This window comes from Crocodylus porosus, unplaced genomic scaffold (genome assembly GCF_001723895.1).
Source record: "Crocodylus porosus isolate Cpor-Errol unplaced genomic scaffold, CroPor_comp1, whole genome shotgun sequence".
NCBI classification, from domain to species: domain Eukaryota; kingdom Metazoa; phylum Chordata; order Crocodylia; family Crocodylidae; genus Crocodylus; species Crocodylus porosus.
In genome coordinates, this window is record NW_017728909.1 from 52,520,387 (window position 1) to 52,546,757 (window position 26,371).

The 26,371-nt window shown below is 41.9% G+C and overlaps 1 protein-coding gene across 1 annotated transcript in view; it reads left to right on the forward strand.

The window, feature by feature from the left end:
• The window catches only part of MSH3 (mutS homolog 3), a 217,380-nt gene that overhangs the window by 92,088 nt on the left and 98,921 nt on the right, over positions 1–26,371 (forward strand). The window contains exons 10-11 of the mRNA XM_019532309.1: positions 1,239–1,323; positions 2,793–2,902. Of these exons, the coding sequence (XP_019387854.1) occupies positions 1,239–1,323; positions 2,793–2,902 (195 nt within the window). The remainder of the gene's footprint in view (positions 1–1,238; positions 1,324–2,792; positions 2,903–26,371) is intronic.

Genomic DNA, 26,371 nt, shown 5'->3' on the forward strand with positions numbered 1-26,371 from the left:
GGTCCTGCATTCTGGCTAGGAACCTATGTGAGCGGTCAGACATGGCTGACTGCTCTTCCCAGCAGATGTCTGGAAAGTTCAGGTCACCCATGATGACCACATCCTTTGACCTAACTACCTCTGTGAGCTGACTGAAGAATTCCTGGTCTAGCTCTTCCCCTTGGTTGGGTGGTCTGTAGTAGACCCCCCACCATTAAATCCCTTTCCCCTCGACTGTCCTGTATTCTAACCCAGAGCACTTCAGGGTGCCCCTCCTCTGATTCTTTGCTAATTGATGAGGATGTCTACTCCTTAATGTAGAGTGCCATGCCCCGACCTTTCCTTCCTGTCCTGTCCCTCCTGTACAGCCTATAGCCCTTGATATTCACTGCCCAGTCATGCATTGAGTCCTACCACATTTCAGTGAGCCCTACTATGTCTGGGTTGTTGGGCTGCACTAACCTACCTTTATGATGGGTTCTGGTCTTGGCCTTTTTGCTAGGAGCAAGCCTAAGGGGCATCATGAGGTGATTTCATCCCAGGTGGTTTTACTCACTTGGCAGGGGAGATGCCATTCTTCTTGGCCTTGAATGATTTAGTGTAGTTAGATGGTGGAGACCTATCCATTGCACTGCTGGATTTTACAAATGCCTCAAAATACAAGGATCTTACATAATTTATGGTGATGGAGGATTGCTCTCAGGCTTTCCCTCTAGCTTGCTCCTTTGGCCTTTTGGCTAGGGGCAAGTGAGACTAGGGGGCATCTTAACTCCAAGGCTTCCAGTCTTGGGGGTTGGACATAGGATGTCTATCTTGGATTTGGGAGTATCTGAAGCCCCTGGCTGAAGAGTCCAGGAGGTAGGATACATGCCTGGTGGTAGTACTATGCCGACTTGAATGATTGAGCTCTGCTTAGTGGAAATTTGGAACTTAATTTGGACCTAATTTAGCCCTGGAAATGAAATGTTATTAAAATAAAAAAGGTGGGTTCTTATCAGAATGTATTCCTATTATGGGCCATGTGTTTTCTAGTCATGCTCAGTGTTGGCTGCATTTAATCAAGTTCATAGTTGGTTTCCATTGCTGAGCACATTTTGCTTTTGGCAGCAGTTTGATAATAGGCACTGTATTTAATGAGATTTCTCTATATGTGATTATAAGATGAGGGGCTTCCCTCCCTCCCCCGTGCAATTTTGGGGATGAGGAGGGGGGGAGAGTATTTGAGTAAATATGGTAACATCTGAATTTTTTTCTCCCAGTAATTTTAAACAGCTGTCAAGTGAAGCTGAATACATGAAAATTAATGCAACAACACTGAAAAATCTGGAAATTTTACAGAATCAGGTAAGAAAAATTGATGTTAAAGGTTGAGATGTTTGCAGGTGACACCAAGCTGAGGGGAATAGTAGATATGCTGGCAGGTAGGGCTAAGATTCAGAGTGACCTAGACAAATTGGAGGACTGGGCCAAAAGAAATCTCATGAGGTTCAACAAGGACAAGTGCGAAGTCCTACACTTAGGATGGAATGATCTCATGCACGAGTACAGGCTGGGGGGATGACTGGCTAAGCAGCAGCTCTGCAAAAAAGAACCCAGGGGTTACACTGGACAATAAACTGTATATGAGCAAGCAGTGTGCTCTTGTTGCCAAGAAAGTTAACGGCATCCTGGACTGCATTGGTAGGTGTGTTGCCAGTAGGTCAAAGGAAGTGATCCCCTCCATTCAGCACCTCTATTCAGGCCACATCTAGAGTACTATGTTAAGTTTTGGATCCTCCACTACCCGAAGGATGTGGACAAATTGGAGAGAGTCCCGCAGAGGGCAACAACAATGATGAGGGGGCTGGGGGACATGACTTATGAGAAAAGACTGGGTGAACTGGGCTTATTTAGTCTAGAGAAGAGGAGACTGAGAGGGGATTTAATAGCAGCCTTCAACTACCTGAAGGGACGTTTGAAAGAGGATGAAGCTAGACTGTTCTCAGTGGTGGCGGATGACAGAACAAGGAGCAACAGTCTCAAGATGCAGCAAGGGAAGCTTAGGTTAGATATTAGGAAGAATTTTCTCACTAGGAGGGTAGTAAAACACTGGAACAGGTTACCCAGAGAGGTGGTGGAATCTCCATTCTTGGGGGTTTTCAAGATCTAGCTGGTATGGTCTAGTTGAAGATGGTCCTGCTTTGAGCAGGGGGCTGGACTAGATGACCTCGTGAGTTCCCTTGCAACCCAAACTTTCTATGATTCTGTGTTCAAAAATGTCTGTAGGATTCAGATACAAGTCCTGTAAATACAAGTACCTTTTGTACTGCTGACTTGTGCACATTCATGTCATTTAATGTGTAGAATTTATCCCAAATGTTTTGAAAGGCTAACATGTGAGAAAGTTTGTTTGATAAGGTAAAAGAAGGAAAAAATACATTTCTTATGGACACCTGCCTCTGCAGACTTTCATGTATGGTTTATGCAGAAGGCAGGCGAGGGTGGTGCCTTAAAGAAAAAATAATTCAGAGAGGCATAATGCTCAGATGCTATGAACTTAGGCCATTGTTTATGAAAGCTCATGCTTCCCTGAATGAATTATTCTCCAAAGTGTCACCCTGCCATACCTTCTGTCTGACTTTAGACTAACATGGCTAACTTCTTTTTTCCATGTGAGTTGCGTGTAAAGTATTATATACAAATGGCTGAAACAACAGCAGGCTTAATTCCAGTATTAAAGCTAAACTCAATGGTTTCTTAGAATAATACTAGTTTTTTTAGATGTTTATATAGTTATTCAGCTAATAGAACCAGTCGTCTTATTTTTATCTTAGACTGACCTGAAAACAAAAGGCAGCTTATTTTGGGTCTTGGATCATACCAAAACTTGCTTTGGACGTCGGAAATTAAAGAAATGGGTGACACAACCTCTCATGAAATCCAGGTGAAATAACTCTTTACCTTAACATTAATTTGGGCTTTATGAATCATAATGCTTATTAAGCTGAGTTTATTATTTTTTCCTGTGAGTTCTAAGCTCCATAGCAAGCTTAAGAAATAATGAAGTAGTAAAAGTAGGTGTGCACCGATGAAGATTTTGGGGGCCAGCACTGATAGCCAGTTTTTAAGGAGGCATATTGGCCGATACCAATGTGATTTCCAATACAGCTGCATCCAGCTGATAAGTCTGTTGTGGTGAAAGAAGGGGGAGGGAAGGGGTGTGGAGGTGGGGGATCAGTGGGGCTGGGGTAGGCGCTGCCCAACTGGGGCGGGACAGGCGTGGGCCAGAGCTGCAGCTCATCCGGGAGGCACAGGGAAAGGTTGGGGGGAGCTCCCACTGCTGTGTGCTGCTGGTCGAGGAGCAGCTTGTCTGCTTGTCCAGTGGCTTCTGCTGCTGCTTGTCCAGGAAGGCCCGGGGGTGGGGCGAGGTGGGCGTGTGACCCCGAATCTGCACAGGGTGGACTGGGCGGGCTGCAGCTGTGGCCGGGGGCCACGGTGTGCTTGGAGCAGGTGCCAGTGGTGCTGGAAGCATGGACTCTGTCCCCAGTCGCAGCTGCAGCCTGCCCAGGCCACCCCGCACAGATCTGGAGGCATACACCCCCCCCCCCATCCACTCCCAGACGAACAGCAGAAGCAGCAGCAGGAGCTGCTGGACAAGCAAACAAGCTGCCGGACAAGCTGTTTCCGGCCCAGCAGCAAGCAGTGGTAGGAGTCACTGTCCCCCCTCCCTGTGTCCCCCAGACGAGGTGTGGCTCTGTCCTGCACCTTCCCTGCCCTGGCTGGGCAGTGCCTGCCCCAGCCCCACTGGTCCCTCACCATGGGGGGCATTGATCTGCCCCCTTCACCCCTCCCCATGCCCCTTCCCTCCCCTCTCCCCCTCCACCACTACGGACTTACCAGCTGTACGCAGCTGTCCCAGCTGCCAAGCTGTGCTCCTCGCTGCCTGTGTGCTGTGCTGCATCTGCTCACAGGCACAGGCGTCTGTCAGCCAAATCAGGCTGATTTTTTTTGTTATAGTCAATTTTCTTTATATCGGCGCTGATCTGGTATTGGACGGATGTATCGGTGCACCTCTAAGTAAAAGATATACTAACACTTCTTGAATTGAATGTCGGGAAACCCTATGTATACGTTTTTTCTTATATTTTGATAATTGACCTTCGTTTGTGTTTCTGTCTCAACCAGGTTCTTGTTATAGCAGTTTGACTATCAGCCCATGCCTACTTAATTTCCATATTAGTTTTTTTGTAAGGGACTTTGTTAGAGGGCTTTTTAAAAATGAAATTCATATCCTAGTTTTCATTTGTCTATTTTTTGCCATCGTGTATTAAAAAAGAATGTGTATTTCTTTATAGAAGCCAAACTAGCAAGGCTGTATGTTGTTGTTTTTTTAATGCTTTTTCTAACTTGTTTTAGTTTAATCCCATTTTTCTATTAGCAAAGTAACACTAACTAGTTTCTGTTTCCCAAGATCACCTGGAATGTCCTTTTTTAAGTAGGCAAAACTTTAAGTAGGTGAACATATAGTTTGATCATAGTATCCTATTGCTATCAGATTTATTGTGGGTTTTCTCCTTTTATTTAAAAAAAAGAATAGAATTTCTTGGCCTCTTTATTAGCAGTACAGTGGAGTCGCATCATACGTGCATTCAACGTAAGCTCATCCGCTTATCATACGCGTATGCCCTGGAGTGCCAATTGTTTGGATTCAGCCTGCAGCTGCCCCCCACAGCGCTGTGCACAGGGCCAATCAGCTACATTGGGAGCAACCCTGCTGGGAAGCTGTGCATGCTGGCCAGGCGGGAGTTTGGTGCAGGCTGCCCTGGGCAGGAAGGAGGGACTGTACCACTGGATGGGGGAGGGAGTGGACTGTACCACTGGGCAAGCCCAAAGGTAATTTTGACTATACGCGATTTTCGTCTTACACGCTGACTTTAGAACCTAACCCCTGTATAAGATGCGACTCCACTGTAGTATTATTTCTGTTCTATATTTGCATTTTGGTATAGCCATATGAGGACTTCTGGGAATTTATTGATAATGTTATCAGTAGACGGTGCTGGAGCACAGGCTTACCACAGCAAGATCCTAGGGATTGCAAAGTGGGAAGGGAAAGAATCACTTCTGCCTCCTCCTTTACAAAATGATTTGATAGTGGTAAGACTAGTGGGAGAAACACAATCCACTATCAACCGATAAGTGCTAAGAACATGAAAAGCAGGGGAATTCTACTGTTAGGAACTTGGAGCTCCTTCAGGTGGTGATGTTAGTCTTCATACATCCAGACTCCTGCCAGAACCTTCTGAGTCCTGGTCTCCACTCCTCTTCACTTGTATTTTGGCAACTAGAAAGAAATTGGCACTGAGGGTTTTCCCCTCTGAGTAGAAATAAGACTTGTATCTGGACCAGTTAAAGCACAATTCTCTTTCAAAGTGGAGTGACTCAGTATGTGTGTGTTATTTTGGTATATTTCTCCATTCTTGACTTTTTCATAATTTTGTGTACTTAAAGTGCATTAGACATTGTACATTATTATTTAAAGTAACATACAAAGCTGATTTCAGGAAAGACATTATAATCTTTGTTTCTTCTCTTGGAATGCAGTTTTCTGCGCAAATATTTTTTTCCCTTCCTTAATCAATTGGGTGCAATGAGTAATTACATTGTATTATATATTGAAAAGTGTGAATGTATATTTCCTGTAGCTGAGGTTCAGACTTAGTTGGAATGAGCAAAAAATGTGTAGCTTCAAAACATGCTACTAAATGAATCTCATTTCACTAAGACAGTAATTCTCAGTGAATGTGCTGCAGCACCCTGTGTTGTCTTGAGGTCCTTTCATGGATGCTACAGGATGCCATGCAGTGTTGGCACTGCTAGGTGTACAAACATGATTTTTAAGGTAAACCCAAAGATTTCAAATGAGAATCCATAGTGTTAAAAAAAATCTGACCTGTTGTAGTCTTTCTGAGCTCATTGCAACAGAAAGTGTTCTATTATTTTTCCATAATGAAAAAATAAACATAAAAAATAAATGAAAAACTTAGAGCTGTCATTTTCTGAGGGGTGCCTTGATCTAAAAAACTTGAGAACCACTGTACTAAAAGTTAGAATGTGTCTGGGTAGGGTTTATTGAGACCAACTTAACCTGTTAATTAGATCAACAGTGGCATGGGGTCCGGAAACTAAGAATTCTGAGGGCATTTCAAGGGTGTTCTTAATGTCCATGTTTTCTCAGTAATAAGGGAAGAAATTTAGCTGTTCACAAATACTTAAAAAGAGTACACCAAGAGAGTAATGAATTTGTTAGTCAAGGGGGACTTAAAATGACATTAATAATTTCTTATGAATCTAACCATGGAAGTTTTGTTTTGATAACTCCTGCAAAAAACCATACTTAAGTATACCATACAGAGCAATCTGCTGCCCTAAGAAAGGCGAGTTGGCCCTCCTAAGGAAGTCCAGTTATGTAGCATCACCTAGTTGAGAACTTCCTAGACACTGAATTGGACTGTAGAAAATACCCTGCTGGAACAGAGGGCCTGACTCAGCAAAGTCTGAACCCCAAACAGGAAGGACCCTGTATGGGTACAAGGCTTTGGTAGAGTTCCTACACTGGATACTGGAATTTGACCTCCATGGAGAGAAAGTGGGGACAGCAACACAGGACTAACAGTTTGATAACCAAAAAGGACCTTCCCCCCTCCCTCCCCACCCGCCAGATGTATTAGCTGAGGAAGTCTATATATACAACAATGTTGGATTTGACAAAGGATTACTGGCAGATCTCTCTAGCTCTAGAATCCCAGGAATGAACAGCATTCATAATACTTTGAGGGCCTCATCATTTCAAAATTCTTACCTTAAGGCTTTATGACAGCCCAGCCATCTTCCATTGCCAAACAGACAAGGTACTACAGCTGCATCGAGTATGCCACAGCATACCTTGATGATGTAATTGTGTTCAAATACCTGGGAGGAACATCTCCAGGGATCAGGGCAGTGCTGCTGTCCCTTTGGGTTGCAGGCCGTATAGCAAATCCAGCAAAATGCCAACTCAATTATGCAGAAACTACATATTTGATGTATACTTTAGGCAATGGGAAGAGTAGACCTCTCACTGATAAGGTAAAGACCTTAGTGGAGTTTACAGTATCCAGAACAAAAAGGCAACTGAAGTCCTTTCTCAGATTGGTAAGTTTTTAGCAGTGCTTTATCCCACATTTTTATCAATAGCTGCCCCACTAACAGACATACTGCCCAATATAACCCCCCATTCTGTGCAGTGATCTCTAGCATATATGTGGGCATTTAGAGAAATTAAATAGATGCTAAACACTGCCTCAGTGCTGCACAGTCCGGAGTTGGATGACAGGTTCATTTTTACAGATGGGTGCCTCTGCAAGGCCTTGGGGAGTTTTCTCTCAGAACTTTAAGGATGGAGAACACCCAATTCTATACTTCAGCCAGAAGTTTCTTCCCAGAAAGCAAAACTATTTTGTGGCTGAGCAGTTCCTTGTAAAGTGGACAATTGAGGACTTCTGGGATTGGATCTTCAGGGCCCTCTTTACCCTGGTGACCAATGATGCCTCTTTGATGGGATTGAAAGCAGTGTGAGAATCCAACCCCAGCCTGATGAATTGGTATCTGGTATTGCAACCTTACTCCTTTTAAATATGGCATTGACCAGGATCTGCACACATGAATATAGAATTTTTACAAGGAGGCACAGTTAATACAGTTAAAGATATTAACATCTTTTAAAATCAGGGCTAAGTTATCAAACAGGCACCTGAAATAGCATTGGAGGAACCAGGCACAAGGTATAGGTTCAATGCCCCAACCACTGTCTGTTATTTTCTGAATCATGTTTAACTGCAGTGTTTAGTAAGCTTGCACATTTCCTAAAGGAAGCTGGCATTACTAGGATGGAATTTGTAAATGATCGGATATTGAACTTCCATAAATGTGCCATTAAAATAGGTTGCACCATCACAGTCGTCTTAAAGTGTTGTGTGGACATTTAGAAGTAACAAGAACTATCCTGAATCTTGCAGGTAGCAGTAATCAAGCTGATAGGAGATGCAGCCTGTGTATTGATATTGCCAAGGCTCAGAATTTGAAGGACTGTAAAACCAAAACTTTATACAGCTAAGTGCCTTTTATTTGAAAGGCTGTACCAGGGCCCTTGAACTCACCAGGGCCCCAGGCTGGATCCACACTGCTGGTCATCTGGTGGGTTGGATCCAGCCTGAGACATGAGGACTGCTGCAGTAGTTAATGTGGTAGTGGTAAGGGGTCTGGGAGTCATGGTGGGAGCAAGGGGTCTGGCAGCTTTGAGGGGTCCAGAGAAATGAGTCTAAGTATAGTGGTAGCAAGCCGCGCTCACCGCTGATGGCCAAGGCCAGCAGGGCCAAAGGCCCCTAGTTCTGTGCTAGGCCAGGCCTGGTGGTAGCTTGGACTGTCTAGAGAAGCTTTGTGGGCTGGATCTTGTCTGTGGGCTTGTTCTGGCCCACAGGGCTGTCTGACACCCCTAGGATATACTAAGGAAATGACTAAAAAAAAAAAAATCCTAGAAAGAAAATCTCACCATGTTCAAAGATCCCCCAATTCCAAAATGGTTTAATCAAAATCCACTTCTGTCTGCTCTTCCAAATTATAATTTGTCCCAAGATGTTGACTTTGAGAAGTATTGGGTAAGTTAGGAGGTAAATATAAATTGGTAGTCTAATGTGATGATAAGAATGGGAAGTCTTCCATGGTTAACTTCATCATTGGTTCTGTATCTCCTTGCTGAGATCAGCTGGCAACATAACAGGTTACCTGAGAGACACTGAGAACACATCTTAATTCAGAAGCAATCTGCATACCTCTGAAATTATCACTGTTCAAAGCTAGATTTCATCCTCATTTTATAAGGGTGATTTTAAAATGCAGCCATGTTTCCTGCCAGGATTTAAAGAGCAAAATATTGTGTAGCATCAATGTTAGTATGAAATGCATAAAGTAGGTTATAACATGTGCATGAAATCTTAAATTTATTTTAGTAGAGAAAATGATTGCACCATTGTAACATTTGTTCATTTAATTTGCTAGCTGTGTTTTGGTCCCATTGTACACTGTCTTTAGTTCTATATAAATGCAGTAATCAGTTGTTCATTCAAGTAGCTAACAATTCCTTTTTTTGGCTCAAGTGGCTGAAATATATTTGTTTGGTTTGAATATAAACAAAAGTGCTTGATCACTGTTTGAATGTTTTATACATTCTTTTAACAGATGTGGAGATGGGAATTCATAAAAGTTCATATAACTAGTAATCATTTCAGATCCATTCAAAAATACTGTGTTTTCATAATAGCTGTAAGTTGTTAGTGATTTAGAGTAAAAATATGCCTATATTCTTTTAACAGATGTAGAGATAGGAATTCATAAAACTTGCATTTTACTAGTAATTATTTTATATCTATTTAGGAGCATTCTGTTTCATTATGTTGCAAGTTTTAGATATTTAAGGTACATGCAAAAGAGAAGGACTTGTTTATCTTTGTGTATGAAAGAACAGGTGAAGAGAATCAGGGAAAAAGAGAGAAATTTTAGTACTAGGTTATACTATAATGGAACAGCAAATATATCATTATGGTGTATCCTTTGGCTCTAATTCATAATATTAACATTGTTACTAATGCATATGATCAGAATTCTCACTACATAACTTAATTCAGTAATTACAGTATAGATATAACCAACAATGCTGGCAAAACACATGTAGAATAAACAAGCTAGGTGAGCCAATTTCCCTGCTATTATCAATATTAACCCCCCACCCCCTTCAAACATTGAAGCCTTTTAATGCTGTTATGTAATAATGCACCAAAGGAAAGTTCTGTTCTGAACTTTTGTTTTGCCGTTTGCTTCTAGCTATTCAGTTAAGTTCTCTGGCACCATTTTTTAGGGGTTTGAGTTGCTTAATGGTTAGAATTGCTAATCTTGTCACAGATGATATAATTATGGGGAGCAGTGGTTGATGTACTGTAATTTAAAATTTTAATCTTTTTCATTAAATTTTATTAATTGGCTGGTTGATTTTTTTTATGTGTTTAAGTAGCCTTCATAAAGTGGATCCAGTTCAATAAATCTGTTGTTCTTAGTCTTCTATTCTGATGCAGAAAAAGTCCACTTTTTGGGTATTTAATGTGAATTAAAAAATTAGCAGAAGACTGTTTTTATCAGAAATGATTTAACTTCTAAATTCATATGATATAAAATTTTACCCAAAATAAAGTTGCACAGATTAGTTACTGAGGGTTTTTTTTATTCAGTCAAATCCCTGTTATGGTTCAGGAATAAATTCAAATACTAATAAATGGCATCATCCTCTATTAAAGGTAATATTTTAGTTTTTCTTTATATATCTAAAAATAGAAATAAGATGACCAATTTTAAGTTCACTGATGAGACATAATTTATTATGTTTAGTAGCTTAATTTAGTGTAGCATGTTCCTGTTTGCTGACTTTAAGTGTAGACAACTCAATTAGATTTTTGGTACAAAATCACAAAAGCTTTTTTTGTTCTTTTGAATCTTTAGTTTACTGAATCATTTACATATATTTTTATACTATAAAAAAGAATGTGTCAGGATTTAATTTTACATGGTTCTTTTTATAATACAGAGCTCTTTAAAATCAGTGGTTAAGATTTTGGTCATCATTAAACAGGTTACAGAATCATTTCAGAATTGTATAAAATTTACTGCGCTTCAGAGAATTCAGTCATAAATCATGTCACCTTCATTTAGACATTACTGTTGCTTAAGAAAAGTTCAGTTGAAAAATTAGATAAGAATTTAAATTGCCAGCATACTTGTAGTGACTGAAAATAACAGGATGGGATTGCAACTGAATAAAATACCTAAATAAGTCTCTTCTAAAATAGAGGATAATTTTACTGCATTGAGTGAATATTTGTAAAATATCTACAAACATTATTTTGTTTTTCAATGATGGAAAGGTTATCCAAATTTATGTGAAGATTAAAAGGTAGGAACTATGATCAGTATTCTATTAATCTTGAAACAAACTTATTTCAAGACAGTTTCATATCCAGCAGTTCTACTGTAGTTATACTTGGTTCTTTAAAAAAGCATAAAAGTGTGTACATTAATATTTAACATTTAAGTTGAAAATGATATGAAATGATATGAAATTCATAATTATCCATTTAAAATCTTATTTAACACACAGGCAGAAGGTAAGCATTTATGGAATTTATGTTCTGTATTTTTTTAGAGGACTTTACAACACATTTTTGTATAGAGGTGAAAAATAGGTCATTTGATATTGGATGTTCTCCTGACTCGTTCTTATTTGGAGGATTACGGCAGACAAACAGTATGGATGCTTATTTTCTGGTAGATTATTGGAGCTACAGTAACATAGCCATATGTGAGGATGATTAAAGTGCAGATTAACTTTTAAAGGGAGGGATGTTTTGAATATCTGCATCTATTTTACGTATCATTCTATGTTTTCAGTTACCAGAGCAGATTATAATACATGATTTAAATGACATGACAATTAGTTTCAAAATCTAATTCTCTTGCTCACACCTAGCTCTAAAATATATTCCTACAATAAAAATGTTCATAATTAAGTGTACTTCTTGTAGCCAAAGAGTCTTTCATGCAGAGAGCATTTGTAGGACTTCAGAACCAGAGCTTTATACAGCTAAGTGCCTTTTATTTGAAAGGCTGTACCAAGGGTCTCAAACTTACCTGGGGCCCCAGGCTGAATCCTCACTGCAGAACTTCTTGTGGGTCAGATCCAGCCTGAGACATGAGGACTGCTGTGGTGGCTACTGTGGCAGCAGCAAAGGGTGTGGTGGTGGTGAGGGGTCCAGAGGAATGAGTCTAAATATAGTGGTAGCAATAAATTTAGTTCAGTAAATCCTTAGTTATCAGTTTTAGGTTACCCTTTGCTGTTTTTTTTCCCTTCATTAACATCGAATTGAAATTTGTCCTATAGATTAAGTTAACAGCCTGTTAGAAATTAATAACAAACCAGTAAATGCAATCTATTCAATTATTTTATCACTGTTATTAACACTTAAGCTTCCTTCCCCATCTTCCTGCTGTCGTTTTAAGACCACACAAGTTGGTATGCAAAGTTTTTTTTAAATATGCCACCTTGAATATATCATGTGGATTCCAGTGACTGGGTGTGTGGCTATATAATCTTTATTAACCAGCCCCTTATACATTAAGTATGTGGCTGTCTGGCAGCTACACCCAGAGATGGCAATTCTGCCCTGAAAATGGCTTCTAAGGTTTTTGATTGATATAATGTCAGTGGAGCTGGTGCTGTGCCTACAATTAAGACACAATGTCCATTTTATGATACAGTAATCCAGCTGAGGAAACTGAAGACTTGAAAGAATGAAACTGAGTCTCATGGTGTTTGTTAGGGTGGGGGGGAGGTACTGTATTACCTTTTTTTTGTAGAGGGAAATCAGAAAAAAAGCTTCCTTTTAGGACAAGGGAATAATTAAGTGTCTATGACCACAGAGAGTATAATGGAGACAAAGTCCTTTGAGGGCACACTGTCCAAATATAGTCTAACTCTAATCAATATGTATGAGTGACGAGGGTAATTGTGTATCTTTCCATTTTTATTGGAGACATGGATTACATAAATTAGGGTCTCTAGTCTATAATGTTATGAGGGATGCAGGGAGACAGTTTCTTGCTTTCGAAGATGGGTTAACCTGAGGATGTTTGAGTCTCTTGTGTGATGGGTGCATGAATGACTTACTGGTGAGTCTATAGACTAGTGGGTCACAACGAACAGTGAGTGCATAGATGGCCAAAGGGTTATTTGTGGCTGCCTCATGATTTTGTATGGATTAAGCTTTCCTTAAAGATAAATGAGAGCTCTTCTTTGCATATTTGTCAGTATGGGTCTGACTGTAGGTGCTTTTGCCATTGTGATCTTTTTTTTTCTAAGAGCAGTTATGAGTCTGGGCTCCCCATGATCCCTGTCCTTTCTCATACTTCTCTATGTGGTCCTAAAGAGTGGAGTTTCAGTGGTCATCTTTCCATTCTCTCATGATGCTTGACCTTGATGAATATCCAACTTCCTAATTTTCTCTGAATTTCAAAGTCTTTTAGACTATTGTGAAAAAACCCTTTTTCAGTCTCCTTGTATTTATTAATTTCTTAACTTAGACATCTTCTGCCAAGATGGAAAGAAATAACACGCTGTACACAGGGAAGAGGTGCTTCATATCAGCTCCTTTATGACAGACCTTCAGGAAATAAGTTTTGCCCAAACTGCATTGGACTCATTCCAAATTACCAGTGTGTCTGCTCACTGTAAATATTTCTCATCAAGGCCTTGCAGATGGATGTATGGCCAAATTTCTTTTACTCAAGCACTTGATGCATGCCATCTCCAACTCGCATCCCAGAAGCCTAAAAGTTCATCCACAGTGAGTGCCTCTCCAGGCACTGTGCTCCTGAGACTTAACAGCAAAAGACAGGCAGGAAAGAAGAATGATGCTGAAACTGATGCTGACAAAATCAGTACCATTAACCTTTGTGCTGGGGCTGTTGGAATTCATCTCAACGCTTACTCTCCAACACTGAGTGTTGCTGCTCTTGACCATTGAAACCAGCACCAGTATTCTTCACGCAAGATTAAGGTAGAAAGGAAAGACTGAGCAGAAACTAGGCATGACTCTAAACACAGAGGCAGTGTCTCTTAGAGATGAGAACAACTGTGGCTCCTTCAGGGATAGTATACTTGAGTCCTCTGCCAAGAGTAATGGTGCTGAATGAACAGGCACTGACAGGACACATCTGCATGAAGCACTGCACAGATGGTCAGAGCCAACACGTCCTCACAGAATCTTCACATTTCCCCTGAGACATCCTCAGCACTGGGCTCTAGAGCCAGAGCAAGGATTACTGCTTTGCAGCACTGTTCAAGGAATAACACTGGCTCCAAAATGTCTTGTCCCTGGTGTGGTGAAGAGGTGATTTTCCATTAGAGCTGATCCTGGAGATTCTTCTTATAATATACCACCATAAAGGAGAACAGATTGGCATTTGGTCCACCAACCACAACCAAGCCAATATACTTGTCATGGATTCCTGGCTGTATGGATTCTTATATGGATCCTGCAGTAGGCTCCCCCTTTTGTAAGTAAAAGAGAAGAATCAGACTCCCCATTTGCAGCACTACCAAAGCTGCAGATACCAAGCCCATTTTTGGTTCTTGAGAACTGAAAGTAATGAAGGAACAGCAGCTACGAATACTGAGGGAAATGTAGGACACCGTATGTGAGACCTTTCATTTAAGGAGTTGGCAGTCTTCAGTAAATCAACAAAATAATCCACTCATTACAGAACTCAGGGGCCACTCTAGATCATATGAGCTTCTTCCAATAAATCCTGCAGATACCCATCCTAACAAACAGGCAAGTTCACCAAACTCTCCATGCAGGCAGCCCAAAGTATCCATTACAGAAAAGAATAGCGATACTCAAGGAACTGCTCATTCCTCTTTGCCCACTCTGTACTGCACTGTAATCCAGACATCAGGTTTGATGGGAGTGTCAGGAACCACATTCCTGTTTGCATATGTTGTTTAGCAATTATTTAATGTAAGATGCATAAGCAGTCCCTGCAGTGTATATAGGATGCCACTTGCCTGACTTCACATGTCTCCTAAAAGTCTGGCTCAAGTTGGTCTGTTTCCTAGTGAAACACCTAGTGCAGGGGTGGTCAGATTTGCTGCTGCAAGCTACCGCTTGCACTCTGAACTCCTGCTGTAGGAATCTCCACACCCTAGAATGTTATCTGGTATTTGGGACTCACTTGGTAGATTGTTTACCATTAGTGGTAACATCAAATGCCAGAACTTAACATGTTTACACGCACCTTTTCCCCAAAAAACAGCCCTCCAAAACTGGGGCACTCATCTTAAGTAGGGAAGCTGTTTTCTGTGCTGCAGTAGAAGCATAGGGACACTAATTTCCAGGTAGGGAGAAGTTATGGCTGCTGATGCTGTGTTTGTCAGCCAGAGAATGAGGAGTGGCATGCACAGCCCAGTTAAGGTTTTCATAGCTGCTGATAAGCTTTGGCTGAGGAACTGTTGACAGTTTGCAGACCATCTAGATGGGTGGGTCTAGTCTTTTCTCATCCCATGATATGGAAGTGTCTTAGGTTGTGGTTGCACCCTTAACTCTGGTCAGAGGATCTCTTACCACCTGCAGCCTCAGCCTGGTTCCTCATGGATCCTCTTTTCAAGCTTCTGTCAATGCGTTCTGTGCTGCTTCAGTTTAAAGTTGCTGCTACTACTGGCTGTTGTCTCTTCAGCCAGGAGAGCAAGCAAGCAAGCTTCAGGCCCTTAGGACTGAACATATTATTGCTTAGGTTCAAAGTAGCAGTGAGACTCCACCTGAAGCTCATTCTTAAAAATGTCTTGGTAATTAATTTAAACTGGTTGATCAAGCTACCCATCTTCCTGAAATCATACCACATAAAAGAAATTATCCATTTTTTCCTGAAACTATGCTATTATAGAAGAAATGATAAGCACTTGTGGCTTTCAGGACTTTATTACATTGACAGGACCAAGCAATCAAATTGTCACCCTGTCTCCAGCCTTAAATTATTGGTAGAGGAATGGAGTACTGGCTGGTGAAAGGAGGAGTAGGAAGCTCCTCTTTATGCTGAATAGTTCGAGAATACCTAATGGCTAAAGCAGCCATTCAGGGACATTTTTAGCATGCTCATTTTGCAAGTAACATTAAGGCTCAACAGCTGACAAAATATTAATTTCACACACTTGAAAATTCAATTTTAGTTGTAATAAGAAAAATATCATAGAATGCAAAGTTGTTGCTAGCTTCGATCAGAAGAGCATGAGAAGTGCTGCGCCTATGTATGTGGTAAAGGAACGGTGTAACAGGTTAACATGGACAATACAGGAGATGTTGGAAAGGAAACATTACCAAAAAGGTAGAGTTGCCACAACAAAGCCCTTCTTTCATAGTCACAGGAGCAGCAGGAAGAGGTGATTGAAGAACAAAAGTGTTTTTTAGATGCTTACAGGCAGCTAAAGCAATATCTAAAAAAATACAAAATGTTGCCTAGCAATGCAGTTACATGAGTGTAAAAGTATTTGTAAAGTCCCCTCCCTCTCCCTCCCGTCTCCTCCCCCCTGCCCTGCAGATGCATTTGAATTATTTTAAATTAAAAGTAAGATTTGTGAAGTTTTCTGTTAAAAGTGGTCTCTTTCATGTATTTGCTGTGGAAAACAACAATTGGCTCTGTCTTAAGATAAATTAGATACATTGGTATGAAATATAGTCAGTTTGAACATGGTAGTGAACACTACAAACAGTGAAGTCCTTTTCTTGATTGCCCAGTTTGCTCAAATGTCAAGTGATCAAATTGAGGTTGTCAAGCATTTCATATTAAATTCTTTCAAGGACATCAGTCATCAAGATTTGCCAATGAAGCCTTTTTTTCTGTTTACATTTTATGATAAATGCACGTCAGGATTGTAATCAGCTGAAAAGTTTTCAAATTGAGATCTCCCAACAAGGGCAGTGAATTTCTTTGCTGACAAAAATATCCTGAGACTGCCAATGGGTTCTAGTTGTGAAAGGTGCTATACAGACACAGAACAAAGGACAGATGTTACCCCAGACAGCTTCCAGTTTGGACTTGATTGATTTTTTTTTAAATTCAGTTTAACTGCTGAACTGAAATTTGTAATTAATTTGGAGTTAACTGAAAATGAATTTTTTTTTAGCATTTTCAGCAAATTAGAAAAAATCAGATCAAACTAAATGTGTTGTTTATAGCATTTCTGATTAAAAAAACAATAACCAAGGGATTGATTTGCAAGAATATTAAAAAACAGTTAATAAAACCAGAAAGAAGATGGATCCCGCTTTATATGTTATGTTCTAGCCTTTAGTACATTCTTATCTAAGTGGGGTGACTCAGTTCAGATCCCCCTCGTGCCTAATTCAGGTCTGGGTTTTGAGCACAGGTCTCTCAGCCTCCTCAGAATATGCCTTAGCTAAGTACAGAAAGTCAAAAAGCCCAAGGCTGAATTGATTCAGTCTTTGCAGGTTAGTCTAAACTGTAAAGATTAAATTGAAATGGCAGTGAACAGACATTCACTTGTGATTCAGGAAGTGCCTGCAGTGCCCCATGCCTGCAGTGGCTCAGGCCAAAAGCCAGGGGGTACAAGAGTACAGCTCCCTGGCACATAGCCAGCATGGGCTGTGTGTTTGCTTCCTCTTTCTCCTGCCCCTGAGGTCTCTGGGAGTTGCGGTCCACAGTCACAGAAGCAAGACTCTGCAGGGTTGCTCATCACTTCCTTTTTCTTCTTCCAGGTGTCTCTGGGAGTTTAGTCCATAGTTGCAGCCAGCAGTAAGTTTAAGCAGGGAAAGGGGTGTTTAACGCACTTCCCTGGTCCCAGACAGACCAGGGAGGAGGGAGGGCTGTCCTTCCCCCTCTCTCCCTCCCACCTGCAGACTGCACTGCATCTCCAGCTGGGTTTGCCCCCCATCCTACCCTCTTGTCAGCCAGCCCTAACTGCTCCAGCTAGGGAGTAGAGGGGTGGAGCCAGCCCTGCTCTCTGGAGCAGACGGCACAACCCAGCCCAGGGCTGGAAAGCATGCTGGGATGCGGGAGAACTGTAATTTAACTTGAGCCAGGAAGGGGTCTGAGACAGAAGTTTCATAAACCAGTTTGACCCAAATCAGTTAAGTGTGATGCTACATTCAACCAAGTTTATCTTAAACCAGTTTCAGCCATTTTGAAACTGGTTTATGCATGCTGAGCTTCTGTTCTGTTACAGGTTTAAACCAGTTTCTGATCACTTAAACTGGTTTATGTGTAACTTCTGTCTCTAGTCTTAGTCACTATGTTTTAAGGCCTTCTTCATTGGGTCTGTCTCAGACACTCTTGTTGATGCTGTTCCACTGTGCATAAATAATTAAATGCTTGTTTGAGCAGCATCTGATCCCAGGTGTTCCGTCTTGAAAGGATTAGCCCTGAACATCAAACTGTAAAATCAATGTCTCTCTTATTATTATTCATGCAAGTGGAACAGCTTCAACAGGAGAGATGGCCAGAATGACCACAGAAGACCTTAGTGGTTTAAGTTACTCTTCTGGGAAAGGGAAAATCTTGGTTTAAATCTGCTCTGAATCACAACTAGAGAGTATAAGATGGACAACTGCTGCTGCCACCACATAATTGGTGTCTGCTTTGGAACATTATATGTATTTATTGCACATATGTCTGACATGCTTTTGCTAGCATATGGGCTGATACAATTTAAGATATGTGGTGAACTTCAAGTTTTTGGCTTCCTTTAAGGCCAAAGAACCCTCATCTTAAATCTCCTGTAGTGGTTAGGATCTCTGGAACTACCTATAGTTGCTGAAGTCACATCAGAATAGTGCTTCTTCATGGGTTGTAGTGGAGAGAGGCATGGCAGATACGTTGGTTGTATAATTTACAGGGGGGCGTTATGCTTAAAAAGTATTTTCCAAAATGTTTGTAGTCTGTTTGTAGTTTGGGTAGATGTGATCCTTTTGATTAGACTAAGTAAATAGTTGGAAAAATTGTACTTTGCAAGCTTTCGGACACAAACTCTCTTCAGGCATAGGGAGAGTTGCGATGCATTTATTTCTTTGTGGATGATTGAGAAGAAAAAATAATTTAGCACTGCTGCATCTTATGCTGGTAAAGTTTGTGTGCGGTAGATCTAGAGACCTTTTCATGCCTGTTCACTAGCATTGAATTAGTTTACATAGCTATATTTCAGTCCATCTAGGCATTTAGTAAGGAAATAATTAAACAAACAAACAGACAACCCCCCCACTAATCTTCTGCTGTTCTGTAAATTTTCATGGCTCAACAGAGGGAAAGTTACCATAAAGTTCTATTTTTCAGTTGGAAGAGATCAAGGCACCTTTAACTGAAAAGTGATGTTATATTGAAACATTTTAAAAGTGAATGGTATTTTGATTCTGGTTTTATAACACAAAATCTGATTTCTTTAAATTATTTCCAAGTAACTTATACCCAGATTCCCTTAAAAGTCTCCAGTACTGGTACATGACTCTGAGAGAACATACAGTTGCTAACAGATGTGCTGTGTTATAAACCTGAGCAAATCTTACTATAGTAATCTGTCACCCAATGGACTTAAATTTATAATGCTAGCTGGCTACCTCAGAGATAAAGTCAGACATGAAGAACCTGGATTTGGAGAAACTGTGGCAGTCTTCTTCCCCTCCATTTTTCAAGTAATCTTTTGCTTTTTATTAGGGCCTGTATGCTTGTTAATAAAAATAACAATGCATGTAGATGTAGGAAAATGTAGAAGTTGCTATACTGGCTCCCACTGGCAGTTCATCTGACTATCACTAGAAGGTTACTCTGAAAAGGTGTAACCAACCCCAGAAGGAGTAACTGGAATAACATGCCTATGGAGGGAGTTTCTTTCTAATAGCCATTAGCTAAGATCATGTCGTAAAGCATAAAGATTTATGTTTGTGGTAATAAAAAGGAGCAAAACACCAGCCACAGTATTTCCTAGACATTAGGGACTGGAAGGGACCTTATAAGATCATCGAGTCCAAGCCCCCCAACCATAGGCAGGAAGTCAGCTGGGATCAAGTGACCCCAGCAAGAAAAACATCCGCATGTTTTTTGAAAGAGTCCAGAGTAGGTGCTTGCACCACCTCTGGGGGAGTCTGTTCCAGACCCTGGACACTTGCACCATAAATAACTTTTTTCTTATGTGTAGTCTAAATCGGCCTTCCTGGAGTTTATGGCCATTAGACCTTGTTATCCCCTGGGGAGCTCTGGTGAACAGCTGTTCTCCCAGGTCTTGATGTGCTCCTCTTATATAAATTGTAGGCTGCTCCCAAGTCCCTTAGCCTCTCCTCGTACAACCTGCCCTCCAGACCTTGGATCATATAAGTGGCTCTCCTCTGGACTCTCTCAAGCTTTTCCACATCCCTCCTGAAGTGGGGGGCACAAAACTGGACACAGTACTCCAGCTGCAGTCTCACCAAGGCTGAGTAAAGTGGGAGAATGACATCCCTGGTTTTCCTTGAGATGCATTGGTGGATGCATGCCAGAGTTTGGTTTGCTTTGCCAGCCATGGCATCGCATTGGTGGCTCATATTCATCTTGTGGTCAGTCAAGACCCCCAAGTCTCTTTCAGTCGTGGTGCTAGTGAGCGTAGCACTGCTGAGCCTATAAATATGTTGAAGGTTCTTCCTATCAAGGTGCAGAACCTTACACTTCTCTGTGTTGAAGGCCATCATGTTTTGGTCAGCCCACCTTGAGAGTATGTCCAAATCAACCTGTATCCCCAGCCTGTCCTGCGGTGTGACCGCCCTCCCCCATAATTTGGTGTCATCCACAGATTTTGCCAGTTCGCATCTGATTCCCAAATCCAGATCGTTAATGAAAATGTTAAAGAGTATTGGCTTAAGTACTGAGCCCTGAGGGACTCCACTGGTCACCCTGTGCCACGTTGATTTGCTCCTGTCAACTAGTACTCTTTAGGTCTGACCCTGTAGCCAGTTACCTAGCCATTGGACTATAAGATGATCAAGGCCACAGTTCCCCAGCTTAACCTTGAGGACATCATGGGGAACTAGGTCAAACACTTTCTTGAAATCCAGATATGACAGCCACGTCATCTCCCTTATCCAGAGCACGTGTTGCCTGGGCATAGAAGGAGATGAGGCTGGTCAGGCAAGACCTGCCAGTCACAAAGCCATGTTGGCTGGCCTTCAGAAACTTGCCTTCCATTAGTCTGGTGTTGATGGATCCCTTGACAATTTTCTGCAGGATTTTTCCAGGGATGGACATCAGACTGATTGGTCTGTAATTCTCCAGGTCATCCCTCCTCCCCTTCGTGAAGGTAGGGACCACATTGGCTCTTTTCCAGTCTTCTGGGACCTCTCCCAAGCACCACAAATTTTCAAATATCTTTGGCAAGGAGGGTGCAATGATGTCTGTCAACTTCCTCAAGACTCTTGGGTGTATTTTGTCTGGGCCTGCGGACTTGATACTGTCCAATTTATCCAGGTATTCCCTCACCTGATCCACATCAATTTTGGGCCTGTCACCCGCTCCCATAATGGTTTGTGTCCTTTCTGACAGTGTGATCCCCTTGGGAGGGTGAAAAACCAATGCAAAAAAGTCATTTAGTAGATTGGCCCTTTCTTGGGCGCCAGATGTCAGTTGTCCCATTAGATCTCGCAGGGGTCCAATGCCATCTTTATTCTTTTTTTCAACTTCCCAGATATATGAAGAAGGACTTTTTGTTGTCCTTGATTCCTGTAGCTAGCCTGAGTTCAGTTTGTGCCTTGGCTTTTCTGGACCACTCTCTACAGGTGCAGGCAAGTGCTGAGTAGTCGTCTTTGGTGATGCTTTCCATTTTCCAATTGGCGTAGGCTTCTCTTTGGAGTTTAATGAGGTCCAACAGTTCCTTGTTCAGCGAAGGGGGCTTCCTTGCCTGTTGACTACATTTCTTGTGAGATGGCATGGCTTCCCCCTGTGCTTCAAGGATTGTTTTTGATAGATGACCATTCCTCATGTACTCGCTTTTCAAGGGGGGTATGGCCTCGAAGTGCCTGACTGACTAAATCTCTGAGTATGCAAAAATGAGCCTTAACAAAATTAAGGATTTCTGTTTTACTGAGGGATTTGCCTGCTCTTCAGTGAACTGAGAAGGTGACCAGTTCATGGTCACTGTCACCAAGCTTCCCCTTGATCCTCACATCACTCACCAGGTCCTCCCCTTTGTCCAGGACCAGATCAAGCAATGCCTCTCCCCTAGTCGGTCCATAGACCTCCTGCATCAGGTAGAGATCATCAGTGCAAGCGAGAAAGCTATGCAACCTGTCAGATATGGCCATGTGCTCATCCCGAGAGATGTCAGGGAAGTTGAAGTCCCCTGTGACTATTATCCATTGGGAGCGTGCAGTCTCAACCAGTTCCCTGTTGAATTCCTGATCTAGTTCTTCTTCTTTGTGGGGAGATATATAGTAGACTCCTACAAGTATGAGCATTCATGGTCATCTGGCTAGGTGCCAGGGGATTGGAAACTGGCTAATGTGGTCCCAATTTTCAAGAAGGGGAGGAAGGAGGACCCAAGTAACTATAGGCCTATAAGCCTCACCTCAGTGCTTAGGAAGACCTTGGAGAGAATCATCAAGGAGCACATCTGTGGGGGGTCTGCAGGGGAGAACATGCTCAGGGGCAATCAGCATGGGTTCATCAAAGGCAGTTCCTGCCTGACCAACTTGATTGCCTTTTATGACCAAGTAACTAAATCCTTGGATGATGGTGTCGCCATGGACATAGTCTTTCTGGCCTTTAATAAGGCCTTTGACACTGTCTCACCCCATCCTCATCGATAAATTAAGTGACTGTGTCATTGATGCCTCCATAGTTGTATGGGTAAAAAATTGGCTGATGGGGTGCACCCAGAGAGTAGTGGTGGACAGGTTATACTCAGCCTGGTGAGATGTGAGCAGTGGGGTACCCCAGGGCTCAGTTCTCAGGCCCGCACTGTTTAACATCTTCATCAGCAACTTGGATGAGGCGGTGGAAAGCACACTGTCCAAATTTGCTGATGACACTAAGATGTGGAGTGAGGTAGACACACTTGAAGGGAGAGAGAGGCTGCAACTAGATTTAGGCAGACTACAAAAGTGGGCAAATGAGAATAGGCTGGGGTTCAACATAGACAAATACAGGGTGCTGCACCTTGGGAAAAGGAATCCACAGCATACATACAGGCTGGGGAGTTCCCCTCTTGAAAGCACAGAGGCAGAAAGGGATCGTGGAGTCATTAATGACTCCCAAGATGAACATGAGCTGCCAATGCCAGACTGCAGCCAGCAAGGCCAGACATAACCTTGTCATGCATCCAAAGGTGCATCTCAATCCGGTCCAGAGAGGTGATACTCCCCCTCTATGCAACTTTGGTCAGGCCACAGTTGGAGTACTGTTTCCAATACTGGGTGCTGTACTTCAAAAGGGATGTGGCCAGCCTGGAGAGGGTTCAGAGGAGGCCCACCCGCTTGGTGAGCAGGTAGCAGGACAGGCCCTATGTGGAGAACTGAGGGACCTGAACCTGTTTATCCTCAGCAAGAGGAGGCTGAGGGGGGACCTGGTGGCTGCCTACAAACTCATCAGGGGAGATCAACAGCAAATAGGTAGAGACCTTTTCTCCCCAGCACCACCTGGGGTGACAAGGAACAATGGTAATAAGCTAATGGACAATAGGTTTAGGTTAGAAATCAGAAGGCAGTATTTTACAGTTAGGGTGGCCAAAATCTGGAACCAACTTCCCAGGGAAGTGGTCCTCACCCCTACCTTGGGCAAATTCAAGAGGAGGTTGTTTGATGACCTGTCTGGGGTCCTGTGAATCCAGCATTCATTCCTGCCTGTGGCAGGAGGTCAGACTAGATGATCTGTTCAGGTCCCTCCTGACCCTAGCTACTATGAAATTATAAGTATGTCACCCTCCCCATGTTCTCCCCATATTTTAACCCAGATGGTCTCAAGACACTTTTCCTGGTTAGAAAACTCAATTTGCAGGGAAGCGAACTGATCCTTGACAGAGAGCAACACCCCTCTTCCCAGCACGGTCTCTACTATACAACATGTAACCCTCTAAAGCAACAGACCAATCATAGGTAGAGTCCCACCAGGTCTCTGTTACCCCTCATTTTCACGTAGGAGAAGGACCAGTTCCTCTTGCTTGTTTCCCAAACTCCTGGCATTCATGTACAGGCAGTTAAATCTGCCATGAGAAGCCCAATGCTTCCTTATGGGGTGAAGTTGTTACTTTAAAATTGCCAATTGCTCAAATGAAGAACAAGACCTTATAAAGGGGGATAAGGCAAAATGCCATGTTTATTGATTACGTGAAGTAGATACATAAGTTTGGACACACCAGTCATACAAACAGACATACACAAGCATGCATACAAACAGACATAGAAAGATATACAGACAAAACCACTCCAGTAAGATGTTATAGTTACCAGCAAAAGTTACTCAATATTAGCACTTGGTGGTCAAATCCAGGCTTATTGAGGATGATGGGAGTGGGGGACAAACGTGGCCTGTGCTGCATGATGTTGCAGAGAGTGGATTTCCCCATCTTGGCTTGTCTGCATCTCACTTTTACAGGGATTTCAAGTCTTTGTTCAGTATTGGGGTTTTTCCATGCTCAGTTTTTAATTAGAGGTTGTTTCTTCTGGTTATCTCAACTTGAGGTCATTCCAGTAAAGTTGGTATCTCAGAATTGGTATTTCAGTCTTGATCTCTGTCTTGAAGCATTGTAGTTGATATCTCTGCTTCTTTTCAGCCTCTTGAAGGCTCAGATCAAGTGTAGTTCAAATGGCAGGATATGCAGAATTCCTTCTTCTTTGCCCCTGATCACAGACAGGTTCTTCAGCTTCTTAATGAGGTGGAGGCCATCCCTTCCCAACAGTCCGCTCTCGCTGCAGTGTGGACTGTGGTCAAGGAAGCCAAACCCCTCACGATGGCACCTTCGCTGGAGTCTTCTATTCACCTCACTGATGCACCTTTCCCTCTGGACCCCCAGACTCCCGTGTGCCCCTCTGTCTTATATAATTGGTAATGCCAAGCAGAATTAACCCTAGGGACCAAATCCTAATAAATGTTTAAACACCATTTAAAGAAACATTTCAGCTATGGTATGTCTTTTAATACCCTTTTTCCTAAACTATACAGGGCCTTGTGTGGAAATTTACATGGATCTTTAGATGTTATGCATCACAGATATGTAGTGAGGGGGTGAGAAGTGTGGTGCCAGCCCTGTGGTCCACTTTGGAAGTACAAGGAGATAAGGTGTTTAGAGTAATATGTATGTGGAGAGGGTTTGGTGATGCAGAATCAGAATTAAAGGAAGAATTGGGACCTTAATTTCTAGTATCCATTTTGGGTGGATGAGAATCTAGAAACATTGGTTTAAAGGGGATTATCTTCTCAGTTGTTACTCTTTCTTAAATTTATTAAACCAAAGAATTTCCGTATAAGTGAGAAAAATTATGCACTTGAAATCAAAAGCACGAACAGAGTTTGAGTCTGTCTTCTGTGAGACCTGTATTTCTTCAGTGCTAGTTTAGAGCAGGTGTTCTCAATCTTTCTGGATTCAAGGCACCCCTTGGAAATTGGTAGCTGTTAGTTTTCACTCATTTTTTATACATAGAAAAGTAATATAACAATTCTTTTGTTGCAGAGAACTCAGAAAGACCACAACAAGGCAGAATACTTTTGACATCTTGGATTTTTATTTGAAATCTCTGGGCGTCTTTACACGTGTTTAGTGGTAGGCAGGAGTGCTTTAATTAGAGTAGCTCTCAGGAGCCACTTTAGTTAGTGTCTTGTGTATTCGGTGCCTACACTTCAAAATGATGGTGGGAGTGCTTTAACTAAAGCTTCTTTGACAAACTAACATTGCATGCCAACCTGCAGCACCATTGAAAGGATCTCAAGGCACCCCAGGATGCTGCAGCATCCTAGTTTAATTGTTTTGGACAAGTCTAGGGCTTTCATAATAGCTTCAAGTGTGGTTCTTGAGTAATGAGAGAGATAGACTTGTATCTAGTAGCAGTCCCACATTTGCATCCTCAGTGAACACTTAAGCTATGCTGTGAACCTATGAAGTTTGCAGGTTCCATAAGCTCCATTTCTCACTCAAGTTGTAAGCTGAGTCACTGGTTGAGTTGGAAATGCAGAGCTCCTATACACATGCAGGGAGATTGCTCTGATGCACTGTAATTACTGTGCATTGGAGCAGACTCGATTAATCGAGTTTGCTGGAACATGCTAATTGCTGCACTTCAGCAGACTCCAGTGTCACATGTATCAGCATCCCTAAGCTAAAAAATGGCAGTGGAGTGCTTTAAACTAAAGGTCATTTGAAGAGCTAATTTAAGCTCCCCCCTCTCTCCTGCTTCCTGGAGCACATCTATAAATGCCTGCAGAGTCCAGTACGGACCACTGAATATGTTATGCCTCAATCCTGCATTATTGAGCGTATCCAGGACAAATGATGGCCCTAACATTATGGAGTCAACACTGGCATGTCCACCTCTCAAGGGTCTAGGGAAGTTTTTTTTCCTATAACGTGCTTGGGATTTGTTGTCTCTTAAACCATATTCAAATATAAGTAAATCTTAACCATTTTATGTAATTGTATATGCGATCATGGAGGCATGACCAAAGTAACTATATATCTATATCTAGATAGATATAGATATATAAAGTATGTGTGTGTGTGTTCTCATATTTAAAGAAAGCTGGAGTTTTTGGGGTT